The following is an 11,762-nucleotide window of genomic DNA, read 5'->3' as shown; positions in this document are numbered from 1 at the left end:
AATTTTAAAAACAAACACAGGGAGTCTTGCGGCTTGCTTGATGCACCGCATGCTCTCCGCTCTCTCGTTTGTCCGATTTCTTACACTTTTAAGTGTCCCGACCGCTCCGCTCCTTATTCTTCTAGATTTGCGGCATCTTTTTTTTAATGTGTTGTTTTCCGTTGCCACATTATTGTTTTTTTTTTCTCTGCCGGTCCTACACATTTTAACGCTTTCTACGTGTCGTTATTATTTGAGTGGATTTAAAACTTTTTTTGCCCCGGTTGAGGTACAGAAAATCCCACTGGAAAGTGAAGCCGCTACAGTTCACAATCTTTCTTGTCGTTGAAGCCTCACAAAGGAGTGTGCAAACTATCAAAATCAACGCAACAGCTGCGCCTTAAATTATTCCCAGCTTAGCCATCACAACACATGCGCCGATCTTTACCCCCCGTGCATATATTTGTTCAGATACGTATACCTCAATATTTGTTAATGTAAATTCTCTTGGAAAAAAAATAAACCGTATGGATTAGCTCTACATTTCCAAAGTATCTATCGGCTGCAATCTCTTACTTTTGTCTGCCCCTTATCTTCATGGTTGCAAAGCCAGCCGTAGGGGTACAAAGGGAAATGAAAATGATTTTAGTCTAAATAATTGCCTTCTGGTCAATTTAACAGTAGGCTTGTGAAAAGGAGCGTCTAAATGAGATTCCTGTCCCCAACGTGTTCCCAGCCCCGGTCGCAGCCTCTAATTATTCCTCGAGTTTCTTTTTTTTTTCTTTACAATCGGACGCTGCGATGGGTAATGACAAAGAAGTCAGAGAGCATCCTTGAACCTTTTCAATTCTCGGCTACTGATATTCAAATACCAGGCGAGCACCATTTGACTGCACGTCGATAGAAGCATTTCAGACCCCCCCATACCTCCCATTTGCATAGACCCCCTTTTCCTCTTTTCAAAAGCAATGGAAACACTTGCCTTTTCCAGAGCATCAAATCAAGTGTTCCGTTTTTCTTGGCTTTCCAAAAAAAAAAAAACGCTTACATTTTATCCTCGGGTGCCATTTTTTTTTCTCTCTCAACTCACCCCCTTCTTATTTGACATGCAAATGGGAGCAGTTAATTCACACAATTAAAATAAGATATTCATGGGGAATCTTTGTCAACAGCGATCGAGAAGCGTTTTCCCTTCGGACCAGCGACAATCCGTTTCGGCCGAACACAAATAATGTCGCGCAGATTAATTAGATATTTGATAAGACACGAATCCTAATAAGGGGCTACAAGACACGAGGGGCTGAGGTGCGCTGCGAGTCCAAATTAATAAGATTTAACAAGATTTTCATCTGGGCATGAAATGTCTGTTCCGGGATATTAACTAATGATTTATTCCATAGAGAAATGTGTGGTTGGGGAAAAAAAAGAAACAGACCCGAAATCCTCGAGCCCGACACAGCGACATTTTCGAATAATCGGCCCGATATTTTGGGTAAAAAAGCTTTTTGTCTGAACGAATCAACAAAGTGCACTTTTCATTCTCCGCTTCCCAATCAATTTTAATATTTTGTTAATTTTTGCAGTTTTGCGCACACACAAAGAAAGAAGCAAAAAAAAAAAAAAAAGGCTCTATAGCTGTGATGATTAGATTCCTTTAATGATAAGAAAATGAAAAGTTTATACTTGCGGCATTTTATACAATATTTTTAAGGAATTATTTAAAATATGAGAGGCTCAATTACTCGAAGTAAAGAAATGGTTAACTCATTATTTGTTTAAATATTTTTACATACATACTCGATACCCACAAAGTGCATTAAAAAGTAAAAAGAAATTCCCTGAATTTCAGGAACCCAACCACGAAACTAGCATAATTAAACATTCACAAGAAAATAATAATAATAATAATATAATAATAATAATAGCATGTGTCCTTGTTCATATCGTCTGTACAGAAAATATGCACGATTTACAATGGCAGTCCGGCTTTGCTCGTCGAGTTTGCTCACCTTTTCAGGATTTTTTCCACTTTTGTTTTATGCGCTTTCTGGTATAACACAATTATTCATTTCTTCTGACGAACTGTCCGAGACAATAGCAATGAGAATTAAGTACTCATCTTTTCACACACATGTGGTCCTTCTTGAAGGTCGTTTTTTGAATATCTTTATTTTTTCTTTTGAAGTGATGCTGCTCTTTAAGTTCCATCAGAAAAGATTTAAAACAGGAAATCGTAATCGCTCCCTCCGTTTGCTTTTTATTTATTTATTTATTTATGTATTTATTTATTTTCAGCCTCCAAAATGCCTGCACGTTTAGTTCGGGGCCGAGACAGGTCACCTCCAAGAAAGCCACGTTGTCCATTTCTTAGGTTATTTAGGAACAAGTTTTTTTTTTTTTTTAAGATTCGTTCTGTACGGGGGTCGAGTCCTTTCCCTGTACCCTAGTGGAGTTCACGCCATCTAAGATGAGGTCGGGAGACTCCGACCGAGGGGTCTCCAGGTTGCTGGTGTCGGTGTCGCTGTCGCTGCCCTTTTTGCCCCCTCCGCCACCGTTGTGCGTTTTGATGTGTTTGCTCAAGTGGTCGCTGCGCATGAAACGTTTGTTGCACACTGGGCAGGCGAACCTTTTCTCCCCGGTGTGGGTCCTCAGGTGTCGCTGAAGCTCGTCTGACCTCGTGAACCTTTTGCCGCAGAAGAGCCAGTTGCAGACGAACGGCCGTTCCCCGGTGTGCCACCGCAGGTGGGCTTTGAGGTGAGAGGTCTTCCCGTAGACCTTCCCGCAGCCCGGTATGTGGCAGCTGTGCAGGCCCTTTCTTCTCAGGCTTGCTCCGGCTGGACCGAGCCTCTCGGCTTCTTGACAGTTGGGGCAATCGCAAGTCGCTCGACCGGAGTACCGGCGGGCTGAGCGGGCAGAGCCCCCGATGCCCGACGCTGCCCCCGAAATCATAGCGTTGGCCGTAGAAGAGTCCGTGTAGGAGGGGATGACGGGTTTGAAGCCCTCCTGCGTCAACAGGTGCTGGCTGGTGGACAACAGGTGAGAGGCCGTGGGGCTGATTCCGGTCGAGCTGAAAGCCGAGTGGGTCAGGGTGGAAAAGTCCGGGTTGTAGCCGCTGAGCTGCGAGTGCAGAGAAGCCTGTGGGGTCTGGAGGGTCCCCGCCGGGTTCTGGACTTCAAGCCAAGAGCTGGGATTGGTGTGCACGTCCCACCACGAGGATGCTCCGTTAGCAACTTCGCTCGAGATGGTCGAGTGAAAGCCCGATTTGTACCACGACTCGTACGGGTGCGCCATTCCTACCCGGGGGTACAGCGACTCGGCCGAGGTGTGCACCTTGGAGATGAAGGCGGACTGGCCGGACTCCTGCGACGGCACCCCGGTGGAGTTGGAGAAGAGGCTGCTGTACTCGGCGCTGAAGGCAGAGGAGGTCGGCGAGGTGGAGGCCAGGCAGAAGGCGCTGTTGGCCGAGCCGCTGTTCGTCGTAAGTCCAGTAGATCCGCGGCTGGTGGCCACTGTGAAGCCGGAAAGGCCCGAGCCGAGGCTACAGCTGGAAGACCTCTTCCACGGGTGAAATCCCCCTTTGGCGAAGGCGCTGGACTCGGGTAAAGTGGTCAGAGGGCTGGTGTTACCGATTTTGTTGCATGTTGCAGCCAACATGGCTAACGGGGTAGTTCCAAATCGAGGTTCTTCCTATAGTTCAATAAAAACAACAACATAAAAAGTTATATAGTGCCCTGCACAATGCATACCACCACAACTTACTTAGCCATACACGTAAGACTACAGACTGGGAGTATGAAGCTGTCGTTTGGACCTTCAGGTGGTGGGTTCAGATCCCACTACTTACACTGTGTGACCCTGAGCAAGTCACTTCACCTCTGGAAAACAAAAATACGTGTATCCAATCGTAGGTCAAATGTTGTGTAAGTCGCCTTGGATAAAGGTGTCGGCCAAATAATTATAAATAACTCGGACCTTGAGCGTGTCCATTTGATTCCACAAACGGCCACTACCACAACCGTACATTACTGTGACAGTGACTTTGGTCACAGGCGCTATCAAAATAATCGGAAAACCTCCGCGACCGTTCCTTTAGTCCTAAATCCGTGAAATCAACTGCTAAAAGTGCAAGCAGCAGAAAATCGGTGAGCGCATGGCGGGGTTGGGAAAAGCTATTAATGGCTTCACGCTGCAAACACAATTAAAACAAGAAGGAGGAGAAAGACTTCCGAAAATATGCACAAATAATCTGAACCGCTTCACACGCTGAGCGCAAAACGTCCATCGAATCCATAGCACATTTAATAATGGTAGTAATTTTAAATAATCATTTTATTTATATAGCGCTTTCCCCGTGTTCGGAGCGCTACATTTACTGCCCCCATGTATACATGCGGTTTGGCAGTTTCACTTTTACCACACATAAACAAAACATAAAAGTGCAAGTAACGATTATTTTATTAAAATGTCCCTCTCAAATACACGATTACACATCATCATCATAATAATAATAATAATAATAATAATAATAATAATAATAATAATAATAATAAATGATTCGAGCACAAAATGTAAAAATAAAGCGGCAAGTCCAGGGTCGGTTCCTGTCACGCTTATTTCCAGCTAACTGGAAAAACATGAGTGGGCGTTTTAAAAGAAAGAAAATGCAAAAAGATTGCATTGCATTTGGGGGGTCCCGTCCATAATTTTTTTTCCCAGCAAAATGTGTTCCGTTTACCGAAATCGGGTTCAGCAAATGGATGGATATATTTAGTAAAATCATTTAGCAATGGACCGGCATCCCGTCTGGTGTTGGTTCTTGCCATTAGAAGATCTGGCAGTGCTTAGAAAACAAATTATCAGCATAATAAACAATATCCGGCGGTTTTCATGACGGTTGTTAAAACTTACCCCGAGTATAGACGTAGCCATAGCCAGGGCCTACTCTGCTTTGCTTTGAAATGGCAGGGCAAAGAAGCAAAAACCAAAACAAAAAAGTCCCCAAAAAAAAAAAAAAAACACCACCACCGCCACCACTACCGGATAGCAGAATGCGCGGCGACTTGGATCCCAGTTGCGGCGCCCTCCTCGAGTTGCACTACACTGACTTCACTTGGGCTCTTCTCTCTTCTATAACTCGACCCAGTTGTAGAGAGCGCGCGCTTTGAAGTACAGCTGGCCGGGGCGGGCAGCCAATCGCCTTACGAGCAGCGCCACGAGAACTGCGGCGCCACCAATCGGCTTTACGCAGATGACAGCGCGCTTGTGTCAATCAGTAACTGTTGCATGGAGCCATCCCAGCAAAATCCGCAAAGTCGGAGAGTTTCGTTTTTTTCAGTCTGTGGATTTTGTTCCCCCAAGCGTATAAAGATTTTTTTTACTATCTTTGTATTTGTTAGCTGTGACTTCTTGCGCATTAACACACAAAAACGCGCGTACCTTAACGGAGATCATACTTTTCGTTTACTTCACTTCTCAGTTCTGAATACAACGATAGCATCTTTGGACAGCACGTATTATGTGCTTCCCAAATGCGATGATTCCTTGTCAAGTGTGTGTCTGAGGCATAAAAATGATATTCCAAAAAAAAAAAAAATGAGTTGAAGTAGCAGCTGCGTGCTCGCGCGCGACTCCCTCTCTCTCTCGCTCTCTCTCTCTCTCTCTCTCGAGCTCCCGCTCTTCCTCTCTGAATTTGGATATTTTTCAAATCTCGGCGGCTAAAACTGAAACGAACCAGTGCAAGGCTTTCGGTGTGTCCGTTTGGACGTTTCTTTCATTTAATTCTGCCGAAATAAGAGGATGTCCGACGCTGCAGAAGTTAGGAAGCCGCGTGACATGACGGTGAGGGGATGAAGAGGGGGTTCTGAAAGAAATGCCTAATCACTGCGTGCCCCCGTGGAAAACAAACAACGCTTTGGGACGTAGAAGAAGAGTATTACTCGACCAAGAACTTCAAGCGGTGTCCCGTTAACACTGAGCCCCTGAGTGATTTGACACCCGTGACTTGTCACCAGTGATGAAACAGACGAGGTACTTCTTATACCTAAACGGTGACGGTTGTACTACAGTAGTATGGCTTTTAACTTTCCCCGAATAGAAACGAAAAAAAGTCAAGAGGAACGCTCAAAAAGAAGAGAAGAGAAGTGAAATTCTCACAACAGGTGACCGTTTTGTCTGTCTGCTTTAACTTGGGCGCACTGGGCTGTTTGTGTGACTTGACGATTTTTTCTTTCTTTTTTTAATAGAGATGACAGTAGGGTGTCAAAGCCTTTTTGGCCAGCCCTAAGGGGGGAAAAAAAGAGGGAGGGGTTATTAGAAAGGGCAGTCAGTAAGTAAATGTGCCAGCGTATAATCTGCAACATCTCACGCCAAACAGGACAAAGTCAACTTCGGTTCACCCCTATAATATTAGAGGAACGCTTTGGGGCCGGAGTTTATTCTGTGAAAAATAACAGTCAGCTTACCTGACATTAATAAATTAGGTCTGCATGGAAATGCCAGCTTATTTACTTGGCATGAAGAACTCAAATGAGGTGGCATCGCGCACGGGTTGCAGTATATTGAGCCGAACTTTCGGTGGAAATTGCAGTTAATCAAATGCCCTACAAAAAAAAGTCGCAATGTTTTAAATAAGAGTCCACTTAGCACTGGCCGCGTGGGGGTGGGCTGAGGAAAGACAGAAAAACGAAGATCAATGCATTATGCCAATGTGTTGCTCCGGCTGCTAAAACATTTAGGGGTAATGACAACGTAACAATGGCCGCTGTGGAGTGAATCATCGTCCTTTTAAAAGTTAAAGCAATTTTCGGCAGAATGGCTTTCAGCAGAACGCGGTACATTATAGTATTCAAAACGGCCAAATAATGCTCTATTATAGCGCCTGAATGCTGCCAGTCAGTCCAAGCGTAATTTGTGCAGGAGGCTCAGTGCCTTAAATCCCCACCTACAGAGAGGTGAATATAAAACAATTTCTTCAAATCCCCGGCACGGAGCTTGAAAATTGCTTCCTTTTTTTGCAATCATGGCAATTTGACTGGAGAGCAATTAGCACGATTAAATGTCGATTCTGCATAAACAAATTCGATTGAAATGCGGAATGGCAGCAGACCTCGTGAAAATGGACCAGCCAAAATGGTGACAAATATTAACAGCTTGCCTGACGTGTAAAATAATAAATATGACCCGCAGTCTATAGTGCCCTCACATTCATTTATTAATTTCGTCATTCGAGTTAAGTTTAAAAAGAGACACTGCAGATATATTCCAAAGGGCCGAATGTGCGTGATTTATTACCTAAACTAAATTTCTGCCGCAATTGATATTTTTTTCGTTATATTTGTCAATTGTATGACATAATCAATAGCTTTTCTTCTATTTACTTTCATTTTACACATTAAACAGAATTTTCTTATTGGCACAGTGTATTTCCGTTACCAATGCATGCATATTAATTTCAGGAGTTACAATGTCTTATTCATGTACGTTTATTTTTGCGGGGTGTCTACGATATTTTCCAAAGCAACTTGCAAATCACATCGTTTCCCTGTACACATATTTATCTAAATATTTGTAAAATAAACATTTAAAACGACATTGTCGAGAACTAAAGTGTCTCAGCAAAGCAGCATTTTCATTTAGAGGTCAACCCCCCTCAAGTGCGCTACGAGCACATTCTTTGTTTAGTTTAATTTCTCATCGAGCATCTCGGTAAATTATCTGGGATCTTGGCTTTTTTATCGGAGGTTAAAGGACATGGCGAATTAAAGGATGGGATCGTTTGTCAGAGAGGAAGATGAATGTTCAATCCAAAGTGCGCGGATTTAATTAGAGTGATTATTCTCAGATTATTCAACATCCAGCCGTTTTGAGCCCCGTCTGCGGTGAACCACATTGTCGTGGAAAGAGAATCGCGAGAAAAGAAATGGAATCGAAATCTAAATAAGCCTGTTCGCCCCTCGGCCCCATTTTGTTTAAAGCAATATAATTATCTGAATTGGCTTTTCACGATATAGAAAAGAAAAGATAAAAAAGGGGAGTTGATTTATTATTTTGAAATATATTAAAATATTGACATAATAAAGGAGGCGCGTGAAAGAGTGGACAACGAAAAAAAAAAATTAGGAAAAAGTTTGCTGACCGCTAAGTTGCCATTTTTAAGGGAATCTTACCGAGTCATTTTTATTATATGGGGGCAGATACGGGTGGTCCCTTTCGCCTAAAATGAAGCCACCGTGCAACATATACTTAGATGCGCGGGCACCCCTATTATATATTAATAGCCGAATTGAATAAGAAAGAATAGAAAACGGAATTAAAGGGAGAACGATAACGAAATCAAGAAGATGTCTTACATTTATTCTGGTGCTATCTATATCTATCGTCTGTTTCTATTATATAGTGCCTTTTCTATCTAAATATCTATAAATCTATACAGACTCTAAAATACTACCTAATATATGGTACCACTCTTGTCTGCCTATTGAGCCAATATTTAGTGCTTGCTCTATCTAAAAAAAATGGTGTCAATCATATAGGTGCCAGAAGGGAACCAGAACCATTCACAAGGTGGTTCCAGAAATATCTGTAAATTATTTAGATTCGTAACTGGCTCCAAAAATGACCATGAATTGCTTATAGCGGATTTATAAAATTCCAATGGGTTCCCGAGTTTATAGGGACTATTACTGCAACACGCAGGCTAAGTTCAGAGTTTCTTGATCTGTTAGTATCCCGCCTGTGGACTATAAATTAAAAATGTTTTTTTTAAAGCCCATACTTAAATAAAAAAGATTCGCAGAAAGAAGTGGTTATCTGTCAAGCAATGGAAGCAAAGAAAACAGTAAAGCGCTATTAAAGAACCGTATTTAGGTGTGTAGATATATACTGTATGTATATACAGGACGATTCTTCATGTCTTCAGTTCACACACTTCTCGATGGTCCGGGATTTTTCGGGTGATTTTCTATGTAATAAACTTAAGTTATAGCGTAATGAAAACTGCATAATTAGATCTGGACCACCCTATATATATATAACAGATAGATAGATTTGAAAGACACTATATCACAAATAGATTTGAAAGTCACTATATCATAGATGGATATATAGAAAAGGCATTATATAACAAATAGATAAGAGAGGTACAGCAGTATATGGAAAAAAGCATTGTATTATAGATAAGACTATACTAAATAACAGTAAGGACGATAGATAGATGTTAAATTAAGAGAGTCGGCAGGGTAGATAGATAGGGCAATATATAATAGAAATATATGAAAGAAAGGCACTTTATAATTGATAGGCAGATTTGAAAACCACTACATAATAGACAGATAGATAGGAGGACCCAGACAACGCAATGAAGTGGCATTTCCAAGCCCTCTTTTTAAGGGTGTACCTATCAATAGATAGAAGATGAACTGAGATGCACAGATACATCGATTGAGTACAGTTATATACATCGACACATAAAAAGAGAGGCAGGTATATAGAGATATATGGATAATCAGATAGGTCGATTGCACTAAATTATATTCATAAATAAAAAGGCACTCTACATTAGAAAGGAAGATTTGAAAAACAGTACTAGATAGATAAGACACTATATAAAACAGTATGTAAAAGAACTACATAGCTCAGTAAAGTACCATTTTAGAACGGTTACTTTTTAAAGAGTCTCCGTGTCTAGATAGATAGATAATGATTTTAAGGTAATAACTTAGATACGCAGATATATCGATAAGTATAGATATGTATATATCGATATATGGATAGATTAGCAGGTAAATATATAGAATTGCGGAGAGTTAGACAGACAGGTAGATGAAGTGCAGTTCTATGCTGTAGACAAATCGACAGCCAGACATGAAGTTCAGTTGTTGGCACCAAGTCCGCCATCACCGCTCCAATCCGAAACGGAATCCTTTCACGTTCAGATGCAAGTGTGCGTTACTCTTTTTTCTGGTAGCAATTAGGAGCCCATTACGAGCCATTAGATTGATCAATGTACCTTAAACAATGCGAATGATTTATTTGGTCAGGACAAAACAGTCTTGCGTCCATTGTAGCGCTACTGAAGTCAGTCTTTTGACTCAAAGTCCATCCATCACCGCGTTAAACAACAAAGGCCAATTGATTAACCCAGATCCGTTTAATTTCAAACTTTCTGTATTTAAAAAGTCGAGTTTTCTCCCTTTAAGCGTGTTGCTCCGGCTGAGTGACAGAAGCCAGCAGGCGCCGGCCTGCCCTGTGCCTGCAGACAGCCGATGCCTTTTCCTTTGGCATTTGAGGTCTATACCTACTTAAAAAAAATCCCAAGAGTCACCAGAAATATCTGTAAACTAATAATTGAGTCGTCCACCAGTGAGGAGCACGAACATCTCTAGAAACTGGGCTAGCCAATCAGCTTCATGTGTCTCCTTTTTTTCTGCAGGCGAAAAGAGGTTTATAGTTTGTAAACAATTAAGCTTCTAATTTATTCTGCATAATCTGAAAGGGTCTCGTGAGCCTACCTGTTAATTTGAAGTACCTGTTTTGATTGAAGTGTAAAAACAAGTGTAATTAAAATGCTAATACGAAGACAAGCAGATTAACCCTTAAAACCATAAAGCTGCTGCGGGCCTCGTAGGCGCTTCAGATAATCCTTCCATCTTCAGAGAGTCCCGAATCGGTTTTGCTGGACGAGAACGGGAAGACCAAACGTTTACTGTAACCAGGAATCTCACGTCGTGTATGTTCTAAATTGTGCGTTTTAGGCCCGCACGCTTCCACTTTTTTTTTTTGCTCGCCTCAGTTAAAATGCAACCACAGCTGCGGTTACCCTGAAAGCTACAATTCTGCATGTGGGTGTGGGTGCAAATGTCATTCATTTACATGTGAACGCCGTCATGGCTACAAACGTGTCACGTCCATTCAATACTCCAATTATCAGGGGGAGGACATCAGGGGGTGCGGGAACATGGAGGGCAGTGATCGGCGTGTGTTCTTCGGGCAAACATGTCGCAGTCAGTCTAGTAAGTGGGTGAAAAAATAACACATGTAAACGAAATCAGGCAGGAATTTAAAGTTCGCTCACTTGGCACATTAAAGGACTGAAGAGAATTCACCGCGACGTTTAGCAGACGGGACGAGAAGAGCCGCAAACTCCCCGAAACTTCTGAAGCACTCACGGGGCTCACTTTTCATCCGCCCAAATGTAAAACAACTCAATAAAAATGTAACGTCAGATAGGAATATTAAAGCATTATTTTTATTATAATTTTAATATTATCCGTTTCTTTTATATGCAGTACTAAAGTATAGAAAATTGGGCTTAGATAAAATACATTGTGATAAATTACAATACAATATTATTTATACGAAAGGCACTATATTATAGATAGATGATAGTACTTTATTTGTTCTAGGAGGGAAACTTACATCTCGTTGTTATGGATAAAAATATTAAGTACTACAAAAATGTGATGTTAGACTCAAACATAATCTAAAAAGCATATACATAAAATTAATAAAAATGGACCACCTTCCCGATGTTATAAATTGTAAACGGCGTTTAATTAGCTGACAAAAAAGCGCACTAATTGTAATAAACCTTTATAATTAAAAAACTGTTAAAATGACTCAGGTACCTTTCTTTCTTTCTTTCTCGCTTTCTCTTCGTAGCTTCAGGAGTCTCAGAAAACAGTTATCTGTGAAAGACGTCACGACTGGTGTATGTGCACTCACCATTCCGTTTTATTATATTAATGATTTAATTTGGAAATTACTTTGCATTAATTATACGATTC

At 41.4% G+C, this 11,762-nt stretch overlaps 1 protein-coding gene across 5 annotated transcripts; it reads right to left on the bottom strand.

The window, feature by feature from the left end:
• Nucleotides 1-1,617: 1,617 nt before the first annotated feature.
• Nucleotides 1,618-10,559, bottom strand: sp9 (sp9 transcription factor). Of its 5 annotated transcripts, none has more exons than XM_039757655.1 (2): nt 10,488-10,559; nt 1,618-3,666 (listed from the first exon to the last, which is right to left on the bottom strand). In XM_039757655.1, the coding sequence occupies exon 2, from the start codon at nt 3,631-3,633 to the stop codon at nt 2,380-2,382; it is 1,254 nt and encodes a 417-aa protein (XP_039613589.1). In that variant the 5' UTR covers nt 3,634-3,666; nt 10,488-10,559; the 3' UTR covers nt 1,618-2,379. The 5 variants fall into 5 exon arrangements, with proteins under 5 accessions (XP_039613589.1, XP_039613587.1, XP_039613586.1 ...); XM_039757653.1 differs by lacking the exon at nt 10,488-10,559 and adding an exon at nt 9,986-10,141; XM_039757652.1 differs by lacking the exon at nt 10,488-10,559 and adding an exon at nt 5,416-5,544.
• Between the last annotated feature and the right edge of the window lie 1,203 nt (nt 10,560-11,762).

The sequence above is a fragment of the Polypterus senegalus genome, chromosome 6 (genome assembly GCF_016835505.1).
Source record: "Polypterus senegalus isolate Bchr_013 chromosome 6, ASM1683550v1, whole genome shotgun sequence".
Taxonomy (NCBI): Eukaryota; Metazoa; Chordata; class Cladistia; order Polypteriformes; family Polypteridae; genus Polypterus; species Polypterus senegalus.
Note: the sequence above shows the minus strand (reverse complement) of the source record. Positions and strands in the feature narration are given on the sequence as shown.